Consider the following 24,537-nt stretch of genomic DNA (forward strand, 5'->3'; position numbering starts at 1 on the left):
TTGTTCCAACAACATAATATTTGTGTACAAAATAATATACCTCAATCCTCATGTTACTGCAAGGTCATGCATGGTGTTAATTGTGTACTGTATCAGAAGCCTTCTTTGCCTGCAATATATATTAACATTCAGAACCAACTTCCATCCATCATATTAGACGATCAATATATATATATATATATATATAAAATTATTGGTTACCGAAGTGAAAATTAATGGAAAGGGATAGAAAGGAGGTTTGATATTTTACCTCATTTTCCCAGTTTGTTCGCAAAGTAATTATAAAGAGCAGTACTGCTTGTGCGAAGAGGGCTATTGTGATCCCCAACCAAAGTCCCTAAACCAAATTGATTAAAAGAGTAAGTACCTTTTTTTCTATCAAAACTAACAAAAACGGGTCAGTCTAAATTTATCAGAAGATTATATATTAGGGTGTGTTTGGAAACTAGAAAAATGATTTCTGAAAATTACTGTTTTCTAAAAATCAATCATTGTTCAGAAAATATTTTTATTTTCAGTGTGTTTGGTTGCATTAATAACATATATTATAAAGAAATTAAAAATAATTTGAAGCATATTAACTACTTGGGAAGGATTTGTTGACAAAGAAGACATTCGAATAACCCAATAAATTGAAGCGGGAAACTACCCTGTAATATTTTTTGGACTACACCACAGTAGTTTACTTTAAAGATAAATCGTATTTCTTTATTAACATGATTTAAAATGTATAATTTTTTATTACCAAAAGTAGTATTTACTTATACTATCATTTTATTAGACTAAGTATTTTGACTATCGTTTTAACAAAATAGCAATAATTTATTTTAGTGACAATTATAATCAATCTCTCATATATTATATTGCATTCATATACTTTTAGTTACCAATTTAAATAAACAAATTCAACATTCAATTACATATGCATGAACATCTCCTATATAATCTTGTATTGATATATTTTGAAGTACTTATTTAAAAATAAACATTGGGCATGTGCGTGAAAAAATAGTAATAATAATAATAATAATAATAATAATAATAATGGTGGTGGTTTTGTGGTGGTGGTGGTGATGATGGTAATGGTGATGATGGTGGTGTAGTGCAGAAGTGGTGGTGGTGGTAACGTGGTATGGTAGTGGTAATGGTGATGATGTTAGTGGTGGCAGTGGTATGATATTGGTGTGGAAGTTGAAAAATGACTTCTAACAAAAAAGAGTAGACAATTAGCATAATAGAAGGAAGCAACAAATCTACCAACCAGCTGAGTCAAGATTCACTGAATACATGAAGCTATAGCAGAGTTGAGACTTGAGACCAACTCTCTATCAGCCAAGTCTCAAGGAATCAGAAATTGTCTAAATCATCGTTATAACCTGTCGAGTCATCTTTTGGAAAGCCTTCTAGAAGGTGACACATGGAATTTTTCCAGAGGCTAATAAGAAGACGACAAACTTGCAGCACATTCTTCTTTTAAATTTGCACAGCACTCTTGAAGAAAGACATGGTTTGTTACACAAAGAAGACAAGGAATGTACAACTGCATTTTCGTGGAGTTTTTGGCAGTATGGACACCTATCAAAATGGAGTGCAATAGACAGATTCTAATCGATCAATGTTGTTTTACTAACCTACCCCCAGCTCTATCTTATAAATAGAAGGCACCAAAGCTCAGGAAAAAAAAAAGAAAAAAGAAAAAAAAAAGAGAGAGATTAGGGAGAAGACAATAAGTGTGTGGTAAAAGGTAGTAAGCAATAGAGAAATAGAAGATCGTCTCTAGCTCAAAAAGGGTGGAACAGTGATGCTATACTTAGCACCTCTGAAGCTTTTAATCCAACACCCAAAAAACAAAAACAACATCCATTGCAATCTCACTATCGTGGTGGCGATCTTGCTCAAGAAAATTAAACCAACTTATGCTCTTTCAAAGCAAAAGGAATATATCAACCTCAGAAGGAGTTAATGCAAGAAAGGATAAAAGAGCTCTTAGACACATGTCGAGTAGTTGTTTAACACCTACTAGTCTACATAGAATTTTTGTGGATTGTGACAGCTTTTAGATTGCTATCACTTGTGAGTGGCAAAGGGTAAATTTGAATTTTCAAGTTGGCACTCAACCTACGTTTTCTTTAAAAGGAGGACTCCATGCTTAGAAGAAGTTGCTGAGAAAGAGAGAATTGCTGGTTGATTGATCATTCAAAGCTTTATCAAGTATTCTAAGTTAAAAGAATACTCTGATTCTAAAAGTCCAACCTCAACCTCATCCTTCTTTCTTTGCTGAAAGGAGTTGAAAGATCATTTTAGCTGATACGGTCTAATGCAGAACAGAATATTCGTATTAATATATGGTAGAGTACAGGGTGGAATACTCTAGGTGTGACCGAGCTTCGTGACAGTGGGTCAGTGGTTCTCGGTCTCTTTAGCTACTGTTCTAGGAGAAATAGCCAAAAAGTCCCCCCTGTCTACATTAAACGCGCCTTTTATAGCGGATTCAGCCAGGCCTATTCCGGTCTGGCCGCATGCAGGACGCGTGGCGGACATGCACCGGTCACGCTATCGGTCCAATGCGCTTACGACAAGTGGATGTGAGACCCCTACTCTGAATCTCGCCAGGGTTGCTGCGGCGGTCCGGAGTGTGGAGTACCAGGCTCGGCAGACCGGGAATAGAATCTAAGGGTCCGGCTGAGTCCTTACTTAGAGCGAGAGATCGGGATACGGAGACCGGATTTTATCCCTATCATCTAGCCCCCCAGCCCGGTCTCTTACGATTGCTGAAGGAAAAGTCCGGGCTGTACGATCGGATCCGGGTTGCGCCATCCATAGTTGACCAACAGAACGGGACAAGGAAAACGTCGTCAGCGGGTGTCGTCAGCCCTAGTGTCCACGTGTCACGTTCGCACGAGCCTCGGAACTTGGGCCTAGGCTAGGTCTACGCCCTGGGGAGCCGAACCGTCGGCCCCTTCTTTCTCCCCCTATAAAAGCGCGGTGCGTACAGTGTTTCCGGCTTTCACGAACGAGACAAACTCAGAGCCTCCCGAGCTACCTAAACTTCCCGATCTTAGCGTTGTCGGCCTCAGCACGTTTTCGAATTTTCTTCGACAGGTAACTCCCTTTGCTTATACTCGTAGATACATTCGTTTTACGATTTTGGGTGATCTCGAGTCCCGGGCTGACCTTAGTAAGACACCTCCTTGTCCTTGCTAGGTACAGCCATGAGCGGATCGGATAGTCAAAACCTATCCAACCACAGCTACGGCGACTCGGTCGAAGTCGGATCGTTCACGGTCNGACCAACTCTCTATCAGCCAAGTCTCAAGGAATCAGAAATTGTCTAAATCATCGTTATAACCTGTCGAGTCATCTTTTGGAAAGCCTTCTAGAAGGTGACACATGGAATTTTTCCAGAGGCTAATAAGAAGACGACAAACTTGCAGCACATTCTTCTTTTAAATTTGCACAGCACTCTTGAAGAAAGACATGGTTTGTTACACAAAGAAGACAAGGAATGTACAACTGCATTTTCGTGGAGTTTTTGGCAGTATGGACACCTATCAAAATGGAGTGCAATAGACAGATTCTAATCGATCAATGTTGTTTTACTAACCTACCCCCAGCTCTATCTTATAAATAGAAGGCACCAAAGCTCAGGAAAAAAAAAAGAAAAAAGAAAAAAAAAAGAGAGAGATTAGGGAGAAGACAATAAGTGTGTGGTAAAAGGTAGTAAGCAATAGAGAAATAGAAGATCGTCTCTAGCTCAAAAAGGGTGGAACAGTGATGCTATACTTAGCACCTCTGAAGCTTTTAATCCAACACCCAAAAAACAAAAACAACATCCATTGCAATCTCACTATCGTGGTGGCGATCTTGCTCAAGAAAATTAAACCAACTTATGCTCTTTCAAAGCAAAAGGAATATATCAACCTCAGAAGGAGTTAATGCAAGAAAGGATAAAAGAGCTCTTAGACACATGTCGAGTAGTTGTTTAACACCTACTAGTCTACATAGAATTTTTGTGGATTGTGACAGCTTTTAGATTGCTATCACTTGTGAGTGGCAAAGGGTAAATTTGAATTTTCAAGTTGGCACTCAACCTACGTTTTCTTTAAAAGGAGGACTCCATGCTTAGAAGAAGTTGCTGAGAAAGAGAGAATTGCTGGTTGATTGATCATTCAAAGCTTTATCAAGTATTCTAAGTTAAAAGAATACTCTGATTCTAAAAGTCCAACCTCAACCTCATCCTTCTTTCTTTGCTGAAAGGAGTTGAAAGATCATTTTAGCTGATACGGTCTAATGCAGAACAGAATATTCGTATTAATATATGGTAGAGTACAGGGTGGAATACTCTAGGTGTGACCGAGCTTCGTGACAGTGGGTCAGTGGTTCTCGGTCTCTTTAGCTACTGTTCTAGGAGAAATAGCCAAAAAGTCCCCCCTGTCTACATTAAACGCGCCTTTTATAGCGGATTCAGCCAGGCCTATTCCGGTCTGGCCGCATGCAGGACGCGTGGCGGACATGCACCGGTCACGCTATCGGTCCAATGCGCTTACGACAAGTGGATGTGAGACCCCTACTCTGAATCTCGCCAGGGTTGCTGCGGCGGTCCGGAGTGTGGAGTACCAGGCTCGGCAGACCGGGAATAGAATCTAAGGGTCCGGCTGAGTCCTTACTTAGAGCGAGAGATCGGGATACGGAGACCGGATTTTATCCCTATCATCTAGCCCCCCAGCCCGGTCTCTTACGATTGCTGAAGGAAAAGTCCGGGCTGTACGATCGGATCCGGGTTGCGCCATCCATAGTTGACCAACAGAACGGGACAAGGAAAACGTCGTCAGCGGGTGTCGTCAGCCCTAGTGTCCACGTGTCACGTTCGCACGAGCCTCGGAACTTGGGCCTAGGCTAGGTCTACGCCCTGGGGAGCCGAACCGTCGGCCCCTTCTTTCTCCCCCTATAAAAGCGCGGTGCGTACAGTGTTTCCGGCTTTCACGAACGAGACAAACTCAGAGCCTCCCGAGCTACCTAAACTTCCCGATCTTAGCGTTGTCGGCCTCAGCACGTTTTCGAATTTTCTTCGACAGGTAACTCCCTTTGCTTATACTCGTAGATACATTCGTTTTACGATTTTGGGTGATCTCGAGTCCCGGGCTGACCTTAGTAAGACACCTCCTTGTCCTTGCTAGGTACAGCCATGAGCGGATCGGATAGTCAAAACCTATCCAACCACAGCTACGGCGACTCGGTCGAAGTCGGATCGTTCACGGACCACAGCTACGGCGACTCGGTCGAAGTCGGATCGTTCACGGTCTCGACTTATGGCGACTCGGTCGAAGTCGGATCGTTCACGGTCTCGACTTATGACTCTGACCTCAACGCCATAGACACTTACTCAGAACCCGAGGGCTCAGTCCGGGTTAACAACCAACCGAGGGCTGAGAATAACGAAGCAGACTCTCGGCCCGTTATGGAGCCTCTTTCCACGGAAGCGGGGCCCTCAGGTCGAGGGAAGCCTGCCCCTACGGCCTATGGTAGGGACTGGTTCGCCGGTCTACCGGTCGATTCTACCCCTCCAGTGGCCGCCAGCAGGATCCGACTAGACAGCAGCGGCCTGCGGCGACACACTAGTCTTCTCACCCGCGGGGAGATCGAGGAAGTCTCGGCCCTGTTAACCGGAACTGTTAACTATGAGACCAAACGGTCATTAGGGAGCGTCGTTGACCGAACGAACGGGGACTGGCTCGGGATGCACTTGGATTCCATCAAGGCCCCGTTGACCTTCCCGTTCCATCCCTTTTTGCTGGGTTTCATGAAATACTATGGCGTTTTGCCCGGGCAGATTGCCCCTAATGCCCACCGTACTCTNCCGTGATCGACGTGCTCATGAAGCACGGGGACGAATCCCCGGCCGCTCTGCTAACGAGGATCTGCGCCGCGGCTCCTCCTCCGGAAAAGACAAGCGGATGGTCGACAGCGCTAGTGGGAGAGCGCATCGCTCGCGACCTCATCCAGGTATCGCGAAGTGATTAATCGTGTTCTTGTTAGCGTCTGCCGGTCTTCTCACCACCTTTCTCTTTTAGATGGCGCACTCGGTCACCGATCTGTATGCCCGGGCCAAGGACGGGGACGAGATCCATCGTCGGGACGTGGCCCCGCTCAAGAGGTCCCTCGCTAAGAGGGAACAGCGGATTAAAGAGCTCGAGGGGAAACTGAAGACGGCCGAAGAGACCGGGCGGATGATCCTGGAGCGGGCGGATTTTGGCGAGAAGGTTTTAACGGATCCCGTCCTCCTGGCTAAGCATATCTGCCGAGGGCGGGAGACTGGGGAGGCCGTTCTTGCGGCCATCTCGCGCACACCGGTCGGGGAGGACTTAATGTACGAGTTCGGGACATGGGCGCCGGTCGGGGAGGACTTAATGTACGAGTTCGGGACATGGGCGTCGGTCGGGGAGGACTTAATGTACGAGTTCGGGACATGGGCGTTCAACAGGGAGGACTTAATGTACGAGTTCGGGACATGGGCGTTCAACAGTGAGGACTTAATGTACGAGTTCGGGACATGGGCGTTCAACAGTGGTCGTCGAGCCATGCAGATCGGGACATGGGCGTTCAACAGTGGTCGTCGAGCCATGCAGAACGACGTTCGAGCTGCCTTAGAAGTCTCGATCGACGACGACGACCTCCACAGGGTCTTGGCCGTGCTTCCCGAAGAGGTGCCCGACCCTGGTCCGACGCCGTTCTCAACCGCCCCTGAGGGGCAAGTACTACCGGTCCCTTTCACCGACGCTTCCGCTGGACCAACGGCGGAGGATGCGGAAGCCCCCGATGCTGGACCAACGGCAGAGGGTGCGACGGAACCTGGGGTCGAGCGGTCGGCCGAACGCCCTTAGTAAACGCGGGAGCTCGGCCTCGTTGTGCCGGGTATTATTTCATTTTGACGACCTTTGAGTCGTTTTGTTTCGAGAGCCCGGCCTCGTTGTGTCGGGCAATACTCTTATTTTAACGGCCTTGGAGCCGCTTTCACTCGTGACAGCTTTTGCTTTACTTATCTCTTTTGAACGCTTTTGCATTAAGGTTCGAAGACCGGTAACCGGGCACCTTACTCCCGGGGTGAGCACCTTGCTCTCACCATTAAGGTCCGAAGACCGGTAACCGGGCACCTTACTCCCGGGGTGAGCACCTTGCTCTCACCATTAAGGTTCGAAGACCGGTAACCGGGCACCCTACTCCCGGGGTGAGCACCTTGCTCTCACCATTAAGGTCCGAAGACCGGTAACCGGGCACCTTACTCCCGGGGTGAGCACCTTGCTCTCACCATTAAGGTCATAAGACCGATAACCGGGAACCTTACTCCCGGGGTGAGCACCTTGCTCTCACCATTAAGGTCCGAAGACCGGTAACCGGGCACCTTACTCCCGGGGTGAGCACCTTGCTCTCACCATTAAGGTCATAAGACCGGTAACCGGGCACCTTACTCCCGGGGTGAGCACCTTGCTCTCACCATTAAGGTCCGAAGACCGGTAACCGGGCACCTTACTCCCGGGGTGAGCACCTTGCTCTCACCATTAAACACATTTAACAGAAAAGCCGACTTGACCGGTCGGTACTACATTTCAAACGGAACAGCCTCGCAGGGCGAAAGTAAATTGGGGCACGCAGGCTCCCGAACCTATTACAAACTACTGATAAAAATGGACCAAATGCTGGGAATTCTAAATGCGGTCGACCGGTTTGCCAGTGGTGGTTTCGAGCCGGTAGGTCCCCGGTCTCACCACGGCCGAAACGACGTATGGTCCTTCCCAGCTCTGGGCCAATTTCCCGCTCTCTAATGGTTTGCTGGCCTGTCTCTCTCTCAGCACGTAATCTCCGACCTGAAAGTACCGGGGGCGCACTTTAGGGTCGCGGTATGCTTTCAATTTCTTCTGATATTCCTCGACCCTCCGGGCTGCGGCCTCTCTCCTCTCTTCCACAGAATCCAACCCGGTGATTATCAAGGAGTCATTGCCGTTCTCATCATAGCTCTGTTCTCTAGAGGTCGGTATCCATGCTTCCACCGGCAGGCGGGCTTCGGCGCCATAGACTAGCGCGAAAGGCGTTTCCTTTGTGGCCTCCCGGGGCGTAGTCCGGTACGACCACAAGATGTACGGGAGCTCGTCTGCCCAGCTTCGTCCGGCCGAGTGCAACTTCTTTTTCAGCCCTTCCAGGATCGTTCGGTTCGCGTTCTCCACTTGACCGTTCCCTTGAGGATATGCTACGGAAGAACGGAGCGACCTTGTGCCAACCGTTGCTAAGAAATTTTGGAAATACTCGCTCTCGAACTGCTTTCCGTTGTCGGTCACCAGCTGAACTGGAACTCCAAAGCGGGAGATCACATTTCGCCATATAAACCGAGCGCACTGCTGAGATGTAATCGTCGCTAGTGGTTCGGCCTCGACCCATTTCGAAAAGTAGTCCACAGCGACGATTATGAAGTGACGTCGACCAGTCAACTACGGGAAAGGTCCCAAGATGTCTACCCCCCATTTGGCGAACGGTATTGCAGAACTGACCGGATGATAAAAGGTGGCCGGCCTGCCTGGGACTCGGGCGTAAAGTTGACAGGACTCACACGACTTTGCTAGTGCCTCGCAGTCTAATTGGATCGACGGCCAATAGTAGCCGATCAGCATTATTCTTCTTGCCAAGGCCCGGCCCCCCTGATGGGCAGAGCAAAGTCCGGAATGCATCTCGGCCATCACGAGTTTGGCCTCAAAGCGGGTTAGACATCTCATCAGCGGCCCTCCGTAAGACCGCCGGTAAAGGCGATCGTCAACTATCTGGAAACGGGGAGCTCGCAGCTTTGCTTTCCTGGCCTTCTGCTCATTCTCTGGTAAGGTCCCGGTTTCTAAATATGAACGGAGGTCGGTGATCCAATCATCCGTTTCTGCATCAACCGGTATCACGGGAAGCGCATCCACGCAAGCAGTCTGCAACTCCTCCACCCGGGCGACCTTCGATATATATTCCGGAGCTTCGTGTGATAGTCGGGATAACATGTCTGCCTCCGCATTATCGGCCCGTGGAATGTGCTCGGCTATGCAAGCGTCGAACGATCCCATAATGGATAAAGCGTGGTCGCGGTACCGGGCTAACCGTTCTCCTTTTGCTTCGAAAGCGCCGGTGACCTGTCCGACGACTAGGGCTGAGTCAGTCCGGATCCTCACATGCCGAGCCCCCAGATAGCGGGCACGTCGCAAGCCGGCTATGAAGGCCTCGTACTCCGCTTCATTGTTGGTCGGCGAGAAAGCAAGCGACAGGGCGTAGTAAACTTTGAAGCCCTCCGGGCTGGTGAGAACTATACCAGCGCCGGCACCCTGCTTGCAGCTTGACCCATCTGTTGCAATTTCCCATTCCACCGGGGCAGTGTCGGAGGTCACCGGGGTGGTGCTGTCACGTGCTGAGCATTCTACGACGAAATCTGCTACGGCTTGTCCTTTAATGGCCGGTCTCGGCGTGTATTCGATTGCGAACTGGGTCAACATCATTGCCCACTTAATTAACCGACCGGAGGAGGTGTTCGTCCGGAGTATGGCCCCTATCGGTTGATCGGTGAGCACCCGGATCACCCGGCCTTGAAAGTATGGCGTTAACTTCTTCGCGGTCGTATACAACGCGAATACGACCTTCTCCAGCTGGGTATACCGCAGTTCAGGGCCCTGGAGAGCGTGGTTGATGTAATAAACCGGGCGTTGCACCCCTTCAGGGTCGGTTCGACAGAGCACTGCGCTGATAGCGCGGTCTGATGCGGAGAGGTAAATCTGCAACTCTTCACCAGGTTCCGGCCTGGACAACACTATCAGCGAGGCCAAGTACTCTTTCAAACTTTCGAAAGCCTGTTGACACTCATCAGTCCACATGAAGGCGGATGTCTTCTTCAGTGTCTGGAAAAACGGGTGTGCTCGTTCAGCAAGTTTCGAGAGGAAGCGGCTCAGGGCGGCCAGTCGACCAGTTAGCTGTTGAACTTCTCTAACCGTGGCCGGCGGCCTCATGTCGATGATCGCCTTCACTTTCGCGGGGTTCGGCTCGATTCCTCTCCTTGTCATCATAAACCCGAGAAACTTCCCGGTCTGGACTGCGAAAGTACATTTGGCCGGATTGAGTCTCAGCCGGTTATATCTCATGATCTCAAAGCTCCGTCTCAGGTCGGACGCATGGTCATACTTATCTTTAATCTTTACCAGCATGTCATCGATGTAGGCCTCCATCGTTTTACCGATCAGCTCTCCGAACAAGGTGTTCACCATTCTCTGGTAAGTTGCACCGGCATTGCGGAGACCGAACGGCATAACTCGGTAGTAGTATAGACCGTCTGGAGTAATGAATGCTGTCTTGGCTTCGTCCTCTTCGGCCATCATCACCTGGTGATAGCCCTTGAAAGCGTCCATAAAACTTAAGAGCTCGGCGCCTGCAGTCTCGTCGACCATCTGGTGGATACTCGGGAAAGGGAACGGGTCTAACGGGCACGCCTTGTTGAGGTCCGTATAATCCACGCACATCCTCCAGGCTGGGGGCTTAGGGACGAGAACTACGTTTGCTAACCACTCGGGGTAGTGAACCTCCCGTATGTGTCCGGCCGCTACCAAGGATTTCGTTTCGGAGCGGACGAACTCTCGTCGGTCGGACGCCAGGTGCCTCTGCTTCTGCTTGACCGGTCGGGAGCCCGGGCGGACGGCTAACCTATGGCATATTGTCTGGCGGTCGATCCCAGGCATATCTTCCGGTCCCCAGGCCAGGATGTCGGCGTATTCCCGAAGGACGGCGATGATTGCGGTCCGTAAATCTGGCGATAAGGCCGAGCCAATCTTCACAGTACGTTCCGGTTGAGAGTCCGATAGCGGTACCAACTCGACCTCTTCCGACGGTTCGGGACGTTCGACTCGGGCGTCTCCCTTCTTATTGATAGTGTTCACCCGGGACGTACTGGTATCTTGTTTCTGTACAGCCCGGACATAGCATCGCCTCGCCGATTGGGGGTCTCCTCTGACCGTGCCTACACCTTCCGGAGTCTGGAATTTCATACATAGGTGCGGCATTGATATTATTGCGCCGAGCTGCGATATCCCCGGCCTGCCTAAGATGGCGTTATGAACGCACGCCAAGTCAACGACGACGAACTCCATGGTCACCCGGAGTACTCTCGGAACGGTCCCGACCTCAACGGGCAAACGGAGGACTCCTTCCGGATGGACCATTGCTCCTGTAAAACCCGAGAGCGGTGTCCTGACAGGCGTTAACTGGGACCGATCTAACTGAAGCTTTCGGAAGACGTCTAGGTACATAACATTCACACTCGACCCCGTATCCACCATTACTCTCTGTACGTCGACGCCGTTGATGTCTATAGTTACCACCAACGCTTCGGTCGCGCAGTTGGGGCTGCTCGGCAAGTCCCGATCAGTGAACACGATAGGCTCCACCTTCATCCTTTTCTCCGGATTTGACTCCTCGACTAGGGCCACGTGTAGATCTCGAGCCCAGTTACGCCGGTCTCCAGCAGTGTCGCCACCTTCCGGTCCTCCGAATATCACGTGAATAACCTGCTTTCGAGCGGCTGCCTGGGGTTCCCTATCGAGGTCGGGGTCTTTGTCTTTCTTGTCCTTATCTTTTTTGAAATCTTTCCTCCATCCACGCCGGTTCTTCCTCTTCTTTTCGGCGAACTGGGCCAATTCCCCGGTTTGTAGCAGGTCTTCGATCAGACCTTTGAGCACGTGACACTCTTCGGTGTCATGTCCCCGATTGCGGTGATACGCACAGTACTTCTCCTTATCCGGTCCATCTCTCGCCGGGGCGGGCAACTGGATCAGATGACAACTTTGAGCGAATTGCAAGACCTCTACAACCGGCCTGGTCAGCGGGGTGTAAATCGGGTTTCCATCGCGATCTTTCTGTCGCGGATTGTTCGGGCGTCGGTCTCTCTGGCCCTAATCCCTCCTTGACCCCCCGGTCTCCATCAACCTCTTGGCTGAGTTCGCCTCCGTGGCAGTAGCGTAAGCTACTACTCTGCGCACAGCGTCTTCGTAGCAGGTCGGCGGCCGGAGTATAAGGTCCTGGTACAGGTTTCCCGCTCTCAGCGAGTTCAACAACAGGTTGGTGGCAGTTACGTCATCCACGGGTTCTATTTCTGACATTTCCTTGTTCCATCGCTCGATAAAGACAGAGAGCGGCTCCCCGTCTAACTGTTTGGCGTTCTCCAAATGAGAGAAATGTTTCTTCACGGTCTTGGCCATGGCGAAGCGATCGACGAACCTCTGGGCCAGGTCTCGGAAATTCGAAATGGACCCTGGTTCCAGGGTGCGGAACCACTCTGCAGCTCTCCCGGTGAGCGTGGAGTAGAACGCCCGACACATGACGGCCTCGGATACCCCCATCATGAGCATGTTACCATAGTAGAGGTTGACATGCTGTTCGGGGTCCGACCTGCCAGCGTACTCTTTGTCCCAGGAACGCGCAGGTTTATTGGATAAGGCTCGCTCATGAGTTCGTGTGTAAAGGGCATTCGGAGCAGGTTGTTAGATCGGCCAGTGGGTCGGTCAGTTCCTTCCTCGCGCTTCCATCTGTTGAACTCCGCTCGGACTTGATCGAGCATTCCACGCGAAAGACCAGACGGACGGGTTGGTTTACGGCGTCTATGGTTACGAGAATCCGAAGAACTTGCTTCGCTCGAATCAGCTTCGGTCGCGGTCGGGACGTGTAATGGTCGATGCCCTCTCTCCATTGGCGGGTCGATTCGGTCCAGAACACTGACTCTCGGCGCCTCTTCCCGGGCTGGAGGTGGCCTGGAACTTGAGGCGCTCAAACGCGACAGAGCAGGTCGACGCGCCGATGTCGGTTCTTGCAATCTAGAGGAGATCGGTCGCCTCTCAGACTGCGCCCTCCTAGCGGGCGAGTGTGTGGCTGCAGCCTCGATCGTCGTAGTATCCGGATGAGGGACCGGTGGCTGAGCGTGCGGCTGAGTGGGCGGCGCCGGCTGGAACGGGAAAGGAGGGGCATAAGGTGTCGGATAGAAACGAGGGGAAGTGGTCCACCAATGAGCGGTCGGATCAAGCGGGTATGGTGGGTACTGGTACGGTATCGGTCCGACCGGTATAGGGAATGTCTGGGGAGGGTGAATCATGTTGACAGGATCAGCCGCCGGCGGATATACGGTATTGCTCGGGTCGCCTCTAGAGCTAAGGCGGGAACGTAGATCGGAAGGTGCCTCCTGCTCTGGATCCGCAACGGCAAAATAATCCATATATGGGTACATGATTGGAGATCGAAGTTGGGTAGAACGGAACTCGGCTCGTTACTTCGGTCCCCACGGACGGCGCCAAAATGATACGGTCTAATGCAGAACAGAATATTCGTATTAATATATGGTAGAGTACAGGGTGGAATACTCTAGGTGTGACCGAGCTTCGTGACAGTGGGTCAGTGGTTCTCGGTCTCTTTAGCTACTGTTCTAGGAGAAATAGCTAAAAAGTCCCCCCTGTCTACATTAAACGCGCCTTTTATAGCGGATTCAATCAGGCCTATTCCGGTCTGGCCGCATGCAGGACGCGTGGCGGACATGCACCGGTCACGCTATCGGTCCAATGCGCTTACGACAAGTGGATGTGAGACCCCTACTCTGAATCTCGCCAGGGTTGCTGCGGCGGTCCGGAGTGTGGAGTACCAGGCTCGGCAGACCGGGAATAGAATCTAAGGGTCCGGCTGAGTCCTTACTTAGAGCGAGAGATCGGGATACGGAGACCGGATTTTATCCCTATCATTAGCAATGTGACTTTGTTAACCCTTAGCTAGAGATTGATTAAATAGTGAAGACTAAGTCGGCAAGGAGTTCATGACTTAGTCCAAGGATTGTCATCTGAGAAGCAAGTACTAGTGCATATATACAAAAAGCTTCATTTCACCGGTACTTTTATAACAATATATAGTGAAATCTTCCTTGGGATTATAAGTAGAAGCTAGTGAAGTAGAAAATTTTTCGAAAATCACTATAAACATTTTTCTCCCTCTTTCGTGCTTTACTTTACTCTGCTCTTTGTTTTATCCTATGACTAACCCTTCATATACGAGTTCACACGTGCACTTACAAACAAAACTAAGCTACAAACTTTTACTTGGAAAGTTCAAGATGGACTTTCGCTGCAAGAAAATTTTATTTTCTTTAACTCTTTCTAAAACACGTTTAAAAGTCTATTCAAACCCCTTTTCCTACCTCCCTCTTAGATTTTTACTTGCTCGAGGTTAACACCTAAATTTCTCACTCTCTCATAATGTAACTACTCATGGCCCTCTTTTTTCTTTCTTTCTCTTCATCTTCTACGCAAGTAAATGGACCTCTACCTATTAATGGCTTCTAGTGCATGCTAGCTAACATGAGTAAATGTAAAACTGAAAAGTAAAAAAATAAAATATGGAATATATATTTTGATACGTACCATGCCTCCAACATGATAGACGAAAGCTAAGAGTATTCCAGCAGGTATCCCTAGCAAATAATAGGCTCCCAAGTTGACTATTGCCCCAATATTTTGCCACCCACATCCTCTCGCTGTGCCTGAAATTACATTCATATCCAAATAAATTTTATACATATATATTCATTTGCTTGGTTTCATACAAACTGCAATTTAATTTCTTTTTCAACAACTTTTAATATTTGGTTAAACATTTTGGTTCCGTTAGTTTTGGTCTCTCACTATCATGGAAATGTACGCAAATATCATTTCTAGTTATTCTATATATATATATATATATATATATATATATATATATGCAAATTATATTGTTGGCCAGGGTCCTTCATGCCTACTGTGAATTTTAATCCAAATTATGTACTTATATTACCATATTATGTACATTTGGTTATAATTGAATGTATATAACTATTAATTAAATATGCATAATTTATTAAATGTACATAATCTAGACTAGAGCCTATAATGTTTATGATTGATCCATGCCCATAATATAACGATTGTTATTCTATATTGTTGGGCTTTTGACTTTTATAGTATGGGCTAGAATTTTTTTTACAAATTATATCATGGACCACGGTCTACCTTACATTGTAGACCTTGGTCCAAAAATAACCTTCAGATTATGTATCTGTAGTTGACACATTCTGCACTTGCAGTTGACATACAACTATCATATTATGCATTTATGTGTCAGCAATTATCAAGTTATTTTTTACATGAACAGAAATTGTTAACTATAGTGTACGAAATGTGTTAACTGAAGGTGCAAAATTTTTGTATCAGGGTTTACAATGCAATATGAACCCTGGTCTAGCGTATAACAATTGAATTTTATTGGCCTAGCTTTTTTAGAAATGATTTGGAGAAGGGATAATCAAGGAAAACTCTAAGGCCCATTTGGTTCACGAAAAATATTTTAAGGGAAATGGAATTGAAATTTTATAGAAAAGTAGTAATTACTAGAAAAATGAATTTCACTGTTTGGTTGATAGAAAAAAAATTACTAAAAATATCAATTTCATTCTTTATTGAATTTGGAATTATAAGGAATTATGAGTATAAAGACTTATATACCCCTACAAAATAATAAAAGTAATAATAATTAAGAAAGAACAAGAAAGGTAAAATAATCAAGTCATCTTATTTTGCTTCCCAACTTACATGTAAAACAAAATCTCATGTCCTATCAAGAATTTTGGCTTCCTCAAATGTGAGAATTACATGAACCAAATACCAAAAAATGATATTTTCCTCTATTTTAAAGAAAATAGTTTCCATTGAAAAGCTTTTTCATCCAACCAAACTATCCCTAATGAAAAGTGAGAAAGGGTGAAATTTTATTGACTTTTTTTAGGAATGTTTTGGAGAATGTATATTCTAACCAAGGTAAAATTCAAATGGAAATTGTGTTTTTTACTACTCCGTATATCTTTATAAAGAGTTAATTTCATTTTTGGTCCTAAATTTATAAGTGGTAATCTATTTTTAGTCCTTTTTATTAGAATATCCATATTTGATCCTAGTATTATTGTGGCATGACCATTATTGGTCTTTTATTAACAAAACAGTTCTAATGTCGTTAAATACAAATGCATTTCAGTATTTAATTATGAATTTTTTTAAAAAATAAACATACAAATATAGTAGAGTCAACTCACTTTGTATACAAATGATTGAAATGCATTTGTATTTAACGATTATTCAACGATTTTGTTGACGAAGGACCAAAAATGGTCATACCACAATAATACTATAACCAAATGTGGATGTTCTAATAAAAATGATTAAAAGTAGACTGTCGCCTATAAATCTAAGACCAAAAATGGAATTAACTCTTTTTACAAATATTAGGTATTTTAAATTTTAAATTTTAAATTTTAAATCTTCAAACATGATTATTCTCTTTCACCTCGCATGACAGCTTCGACCACTTTTGTGGCTGCCATGAACGCAAAGATTTGGATAAAGACAATGACACGTTTTGGTAATATAGTGAATTTATTGGTTAATTTTAACTTATTTGATCATTATTAGTTATTTGACATAGTTAAACAATTAATATGAATGCTTGATTAATTATTTTTTTGTAACAGTTAATTGCTTTAAAATGCTAAAATTTAAAAAGCAACTCAAAACAGTTTTTTATCGGTTTTTTTAAAAAGTCATTTTACATGTAATTAGCTATCAGCTAACATCTAATTACCAAACAATTTTTTAGAATCAGCTAATATTATCAACTAGTCAAACCACTAACCAATCAACTAACAACTATTTATCAAAGTACTCCAATTTCGTCCTCGTCCATATAAATAGACGAAGATGTCATCTTTATCCACAGATCTTGGCGAAGATGGCAAGGCACCGTCCACCAGTATTTCCTCAAAATAAGAATAACAAAGAATATATATATATATATATATATATATATATATATATATATATATATATATATATATATATATATATGCGTGTGTGTGTTGACAAACATGTATTTCCTCCGTCTCATTGTATTTGTCTGATAAAATTAATGAGACTTGATTGAAATTATTTTTAATTCAATTTATTATAATATTAAGTTCATTATTAGTGTATAAAATTGATATATTTAAAAATTATATTAAAAGTACTAGTTAATGTCATTTAGGGTTCTCTAAGTATACGGGTCCTATCACGTTTAGTCTTAAACTTTCAAGTTTCAAAAATTAAATTAATGGAGAATCTTCAACTTTCAAGTTAACCACCCGTGATCTATATTTCAACTTTCATATTTTAACTAACTGTGGTCCTTTTAGAAAGACCACGATTCGTAAAAATTTGAAAGTTGAAAGACCACGACCAGTTAAAATTTGAAAGTTGAATGACATGATTGCCCTTTCATTCTTTATTTCTCTCCCCCTCTACCGTGGGATACTTGCCCTTAACGGATACCTTATCAGTCGTTCGAGAGGCATTGTCTCGGTGCCACTGATTGGTCAGTCGCCCACACTGGATTAGTTTCTCAAGTTCAACTTTCAAGACTTCACAGTCCTCTATCGAGTGCGAATTGTTACAATGATACCAACAATACGGGATCGTATGCTCATCCAATCCTTGTGAGTTATCCATCGGTTGGACAGGTGGTGGAGGTGGTAACTGCTTCCGTACTTCTTGAATGGGCTACGCAGGTGATCGTTAGCCACTCGGTCCGAGTCTATCGTGCACTCATCTTGAACTTACTTGACCAGTAGCAGCACCCTTCGACCGGCTGCTCTTAGGGTTCTCCGGTCGGGGTCGCTTCAAGGCCACCCCAACCTGTTTTCTCTTCTACGTGACCGCCTCCTCGGTGTCGGCAAGCTAATTAGCTATCTGAATAGCTTAAGCGTATTTTCGTGGGTTTTCATCGTGCAACTTGCCATATTGTCCATCCTGGTGCTGGGATTCTATATAGAAGGCCAAGGCCTTTTGATCGTCCCATCCTCCATCGACTGCTTGAACCTCTTTCTGCCACCTGGCCAGGTAGCTGCTGAAGCTTTCTCCTTCATCCTGGTGCACCCATGCTAGGTCAGAAAAATTATTTTTAGGCTTCATACTACCCGCGTAATGTGTAAAAAATTCCTCCGCCAATTGCTCGAAGTAGTTGATCGACTGCGACGGCAAGCTAGCAAACCACCTCTGTGCTAAATTAAAAGAACCGACTGCGACCACAATGTTTTAGCTCATTTTTGAGCTACTGCGACCTATTCTCAAGTTAGCAAGTTGTATTGGGACTCTGTCCCCTGACTCTGTTTCGGTTCTTTTACCGCAATTTTATCTTTATTTTTTGCATTAAAAAAATGTTATCTTCAAACATGATTATTCTCTTTCACTTTTGTGGCTGCCATGGAGGCAAAGATTTGGACAGAGACAATGACCCTGTTTGGTAAATGGTTGTTAGCTGATTTGGTTAGAGGGTATAATTAATTGATAATATTAGCTAAGTGTAGAAAAGTGCTTGCTAAATTAGCTATTAGTTGATAGCTGTTTTGTATAATTTCTTTTCTCAAAAGACTAATTGAAAAGGTTGCTTTGAGTTACAAAAAGGTTATTAACCAAGCACTTATTGATTTTTTAACCAAATCAAACAACTAATAATGGTCAAATAGGTCAAAATTAACTGATAGGCTAATTATTTACCAAACAGAGCTAATGTCATCTTCGTCGAGATCAATGGACGAAGGTATCATCTTCATCCACAGATCTAGGCAAAGATGGCGCTTTGTCCGCAAAGTATCGTCCACCGGCATTTCCTCAAAATAAGAACAACAAAGAGGACACACACACACACACACATATATATATATAATATATATATATATATATATATATATATATATATATATATATATTTTTTTTTTTTTTTGATAAACATTTATACCCTCTGTTTTATTTTATTTGTTGATTCAGTTAATGAGACTTGATTGAAATTATGTTTAATTTCTAATATAGATACATACCGCAAAGAATACATTGAAGGCCGTCAAGGAAGTGAGAGGCAGAGAGCAAGAGTAGCATCTGGCCAGCATAGTTTACAACTTCTTCCTCAGTGCTGAAAACATAACCCCATATTTTGTGCACTGAAACCATTGCTATGCCTACTAATATCCCTTCTGTTGCCACGCACCCTAACGCAGTCCGTACCGCCACCCACGCAGCATTTGGTCTCCCACCACCCACTTCATTTGACACCCTTACACTGCACTAACCAAAATCATATCAAGTAACAATACAAATTTTGTAAGGGGTCAGACCGGAGTTAATTTCAGGATTAGTATATTGAATATTAACATTTATCAACTTTTATCTTTGATTTTCAATCAAGGTCTAGGTGGCCTAGGCGCTGATTAGGCCGCCTAGTCGATCAATTAACTATTTTATTATTCTCCTTTCAATTGGACCATAAATGGTTTATTGTGTATTGATATTTACCAATTTTTATCATCGACTTTCAATTTGACTATAAATGATCCATTGACTATTTATTTTGTTTCAGATTTGGTCATTTAAGTTAAATATCTATTTAGTAATAATGTAAAAATAATCTTATTGTTGAATCGAGCAAAGATCATCATTAGTGGGATGGGAATGCAAAGACCCAAAATTTTACATATTGTCATTAAATTTAATGTTTACTAAATTGATATTTAACTGAATGACTAAATTTGGAAAAAAAAATCAATAGTTAAGGGACCATTTATGGTCAAATTTAAAGTTGATGATGAAAATTGAGAAATGTCAATAGTTAAGGGATCATTTGTAGTATAATTAAAAGTTGAAGATAAAAATTAGTAAATGTGGATAGGTAATGGATCATTCTTAGAATTAACTTATTTTAAGGTGTTAATCAACTATCGGGTATAACCATCATCAAGTGTTGATTGATTATCAGATATAACCACCTATTATATATCTTGTAGATGGTTGTACCCAAATGGCAAGATCTTAATCAATATACTACATATTAAGTGGCAGATAAAAACTGAAAGTTACCTTATAGCGCCACCAAGTCCCATAGGCAGCATATAAACCATGATGAATGTATTTAGTCTGAGAAAAATTAACACCACCAGTTAGCTAGCCACTAATTTAATTGCAACAAGAGAGCTGGGGGAACTAAATGTGGTTCGAACTTGCATCTATTGTTCGATAACGAATGTAACTTATGGGCGTATTTGATTTTGATGGTTTTCAATGTAATAATAAATGTAAGACAAAAGCTTATGTGAGAACGTCTTACGAATTTTTGGTGTCCATGAGATGGATCATGTCAAGATGAAGTGTAATATTTATACTAGCAGATATAATACTAAATAATTAATGAATAAAATATTTATTACTTATATGAGAAAACGTAATCTTTGAAGCTAAAAAAATGTAATACTTTTGAAGCAACGTATCCTAAGTCTAAGGATCTTCCTATAGATGTCTTAACATCTAGCTTGCAAAAAACTCCAGTGAAGATCAATACAATTTCAGCAATGCACTGGCAAAGAAGTACAGAGTGTACAAGGAAAGCTTTGATAACAGTTGTTGGGCACACACATCAAGAATGTCCCTCAAGACACTTTCTAAAAATAGGCAATCATAATTTTTGACCTCTAAAAAGTAATGGGCAATAACGTAAAAAAAAAAGAGCATGACCTAACAACCAAAGTCATATATATAGACATAAAAGGAGGAAATGGCATGCTTTTGGACACCTACAATTTCAGAAGGCACAAACAAAAATATTTCAAAGGATCCACTCTCAAACCTCTAGCTTTATAATTTATAAATAGATCATCTTCTGAAGTAAGACATACGACGAAACACGAAGAGAGATTGAAAATCTATGACTTACAAGCATTCAAGAGAAAAATGCTTCAAGAATCTTTTATATAGTCCTTGACGACTAATCAGTCATCTTGACACTTTATCCTTTTCATGGTGACTTTGTGGTAAATCTTTGAAGAATGAGGTGTTGTAGTGAAACACGTGCAACTTGGTAAAAAAATCGTTCCTATTTTCTTTATTGTGTAATCACTTTTATTTGAAGAAATACTAGTGAAATACCACATGTTAAGGAATAAGGAGATCGAAGAGTGAAATAAGAGATTTTTCAAACCACTATAAAATATTCCTGACTTTATCTCTCTAACCCTTATTCTTACTTTATCAGGATTATCTTTTTAAACTTAACTCTCACATACACTCACGATTATTTTCAATAAAACGCTACAAACTTTAATTTAAAGGTAATCTTCAAGACTTCCCTAGCACACTTTGAATCGAATCTTTGTAATAAAATTGTTTACTCATATCTTTCAAAATATAAGATCACTATATATTTTTTAAAACTAAAGAAAGTCTATTCAACCCCTCATCTCCCTCTTCCTCTAGAATTATACCCCAACCAAGACTATTAAAAAAAAAAAACTTAATTGTGTTTTTAGTAGCTAACTCGAAGAGAATTGAAGGACTTTCCCTATTAGTGTCCTTTGTTGGGAAAATTCAAAGGATAATGATGGAAAAAATAATCAGTAAAATTATGGGGAAGAAAAAATTTGAAGAGTTTAATAGAAAACTTTAGAAGTTTGATGTTTCAAAAGATGGATTTTAACCATTTATATTTGAAAGAAAGAGTCTATCAATGTTCTCAAAAGAGTTCATAAAAATTCCTATCGTATTGAATACCAATAAGCTTTTAAGGAATTTTAACAATCTGAATAAAATACTATTGATTTTTAAAGACTTTAAAATGTTTGAGGGGATTATCACCTTAACTTAATAAAAAAATTGAAGCAAATACTATCAACTTTTAAAGACTACAAGTTTTAATATTTCTAAAAATTTAAAGTTTATAGAAGTCGGCATTGAATACACCCCATACAATCAAATTGTGCTCTTATATATTCGGGAGAGAGTATTTAAAAAAATTGAAATTGTATATGAAACTAATTGACTTACGCTATAGAAAGAACTGAAGTTTCCAGCTTAGGATTTGGAAGAAGCCCACATAACAAAACCATCAGCTCAAATGACCAATTCTCTAAGCTGCACTTACCACACATACACACAAACATCTTTAGAAAATAAAATTGGCCGGTTAGGTCATGGGACAATTTTTATATCATGGACTAGAATCCAGCTCTTGTATTATGGTTTCTTATCTAAAAATGATAGGTATACAGTTGACATATTTTTTACGTGTAATTAATCGTTCATGTGTTTGTAAATAAATTGAAGGCATATAACATTTAATTAAAGACACATAATATATGTTAATTGCAAAACAAATAAATGTTGTTAAAATATTGAATGTCGACCGTCAACATATATTCTGAGTCAACAGTTACTAACTTACTATACGATTTGCCTTTAATTTATTTATGGACACACAAAGGATATAGAATATGTTGACTGCAATTATTTAGGACTAAGATCTATAATATAAGGTAGATTCTGGTTAATAGTATATATAATTTGTCCTATAAAAAATTGATAAAGTTGGAGCGGAGAGAAGTACGTACCAAACCATGGCAGTCGAAGGAATCCCTAATCTAAGAAACTTGATGATATCATGAAACATATCCTTGGAAAACCCTGTCCATGTTTCCTTACAAGAAGGAGAAACCCTCACATAAACACCCAACAACACTACATTAACCCAGTAAGATATGGCATTAGCCATGGCAGCACCCTTGAATCCCATCCCAGATTTGAACACCAAAATCCAACAGCTGAGTACATGCACCAAAGCGCCGATTCCGGCCGTGAACATCATGGGGACAACGTTGTTTTGGGCCTGTAGAAATGAAACCAGACACCGCAGGATTGCGAACGGGAAAATGCTGGGTATCAGAAACCGAGCGTACTCGCCGGCGGCGTCAGATATCTCCGGATCTTGGCCGCACAACCTGAGGATCCGGTCGGTATAGGCCCAAACGCCGGCCACCGGAGTGCAGACTAGAAGCATCACTACCATTCCTCTCTGCGTAAAGATTCCCAGCATTCGGTACTGTTTGGCGCCGTATGATTGACCGCATAATGTATCCAAAGCGCCTGCGAATCCTCTCTGGTTTTGGTTAAACAAACACGAAATCCATAGCTAATTCATTATTGCAGTTGAAAATTAGTACAATTTCAACATTTTATTTGCAGTTGAGTGTGGTAAGGCCAAGTCTAGTACTGCTGAGATTATTGGGCAGAGGGCCAGTAAAGGCAAAATTCAACAGGGTAAGGGAAAATTATGTAGCGGTATAAAGTAATTTTAGATTGGTTGGTGTTGGCCGTTGGGAAAGAACTCAACTATAACATTTAAGACTGATTGAAGTTGGGAGGAGAATTTTGGGGCGGCAGATACCAATAAAAGGATTATAATTTTTTGCGCAAGTAACAAACACTTTATTCTAACACTTACCATAAGACTGAAACCCGTGACTGAAGCCAAGGAGGTGGCCATGGAAGCGCCGGAGAGAGACAGCTCGCCGCCGCGATTGCCAACGAACATGAGTGAGATGAACTGCAGGGAAGTTAACAGAAGATTTACCGAAATCAAAGGGCCAGCTAAAACCATCAGCTTCTTCACTTCGCCGGAAACCTCATCCCAACATTTTCTTCTCTCATCATTTTCAGATTCAGGAATCAATGGGATCTCCATCTCTGCTTTTCTTTCCATCCTCTTCTGCGCCAGCCAAATTCGAACGTGACAAGCTAAGGCAGATATAACTAGCTACTTAAAGACTGGTAAGAGAAATATAATGTAGAAATGAAGCACCAAATATTGCAAAATTTAAATTAAAGTATGTTCCTAACTAATACGAACGATATAATGGTCTCCCGGCCCTCATGTCGGGACGCAAATTATTATTATTATTGTTATTATTATTATTATTATTATTTGCAAAATAAGTCTAAGCTAATAATTGAGCATTCATATTTATTTTACATATTATACTAGTTATAGAACGCACAATTAAATTAATATCTAATATTAAAATAAAAAAGTAAGTAATTAACATTAAATTCAAGTATACAAATAAATTAATATAAATAAAAGTTGATTATTTTCAATGCAACAAAAAATGATTATTTTCATCTTGTAATAAAAGTAATGCTAAAGACAAGTATTGTAGTAGATAGGTATAAGTGAAAATAAAAATCATGGCCCTAACAATTCTCATATTAAAATAAATTAATCCTTCTTAATATAATATTGATGACTAATATATGGATGAGTCGGTAAATTTAATTTATTTTTTGTTAAAAGTAACATGATTATTGAGTTATTTTGTTTTGTAAAAGTAACATGATTATTGATCGATAGTAAATGATCATGCCCAAACTACATCTAGAGCGGCCCAAGAAAATAACTAGACCAAGGAAGATCCAGAAAGGAAACCCTGCACAACGCCACCAAAGAATTTAGTTAGGATTTGGCTTAATACTTGTAATATAATACGGGCTAGGGCTCATCATTCATAATGTAACTAGGACTCCCAATATGAGGCAGTCCAGAATTCCTATTGGTCGTAGGGATCGAAGCTCA

At 42.8% G+C, this 24,537-nt stretch overlaps 1 protein-coding gene across 2 annotated transcripts; it reads right to left on the reverse strand.

Annotated features, from left to right (window-relative positions):
* On the reverse strand, nt 1-23,667 carry LOC116007030 (protein DETOXIFICATION 16-like). Of its 2 annotated transcripts, none has more exons than XM_031247595.1 (8): nt 23,410-23,667; nt 22,520-23,064; nt 21,957-22,043; nt 20,001-20,057; nt 18,968-19,206; nt 14,454-14,572; nt 251-337; nt 1-109 (listed from the first exon to the last, which is right to left on the reverse strand). In XM_031247595.1, the coding sequence occupies exons 1-8, from the start codon at nt 23,665-23,667 to the stop codon at nt 77-79; spliced, it is 1,425 nt and encodes a 474-aa protein (XP_031103455.1). In that variant the 3' UTR covers nt 1-76. The 2 variants fall into 2 exon arrangements, with proteins under 2 accessions (XP_031103455.1, XP_031103456.1); XM_031247596.1 differs by having other exon boundaries at nt 22,520-23,051; nt 23,410-23,582.
* Between the last annotated feature and the right edge of the window lie 870 nt (nt 23,668-24,537).

Source organism: Ipomoea triloba, chromosome 15 (genome assembly GCF_003576645.1).
Source record: "Ipomoea triloba cultivar NCNSP0323 chromosome 15, ASM357664v1".
Classification (NCBI taxonomy): domain Eukaryota; kingdom Viridiplantae; phylum Streptophyta; class Magnoliopsida; order Solanales; family Convolvulaceae; genus Ipomoea; species Ipomoea triloba.

What these genes read in the sequence shown, in the direction of transcription:
- LOC116007030 (XM_031247595.1), bottom strand. Translation starts at nt 23,667, where the DNA reads ATGGAAAGAAAAGCAGAGATGGAGATCCCATTGATTCCTGAATCTGAA. An exon ending in CCTTCGACTGCCATGGTTTG is followed by an intron (nt 22,044 to 22,519) that starts GTACGTACTTCT and finishes TGGTAAGTGCAG; the next exon opens with CTTAGAGAATTGGTCATTTG. An exon ending in CCTTCAATGTATTCTTTGCG is followed by an intron (nt 14,573 to 18,967) that starts GTATGTATCTAT and finishes ATGTAATTTCAG; the next exon opens with GCACAGCGAGAGGATGTGGG.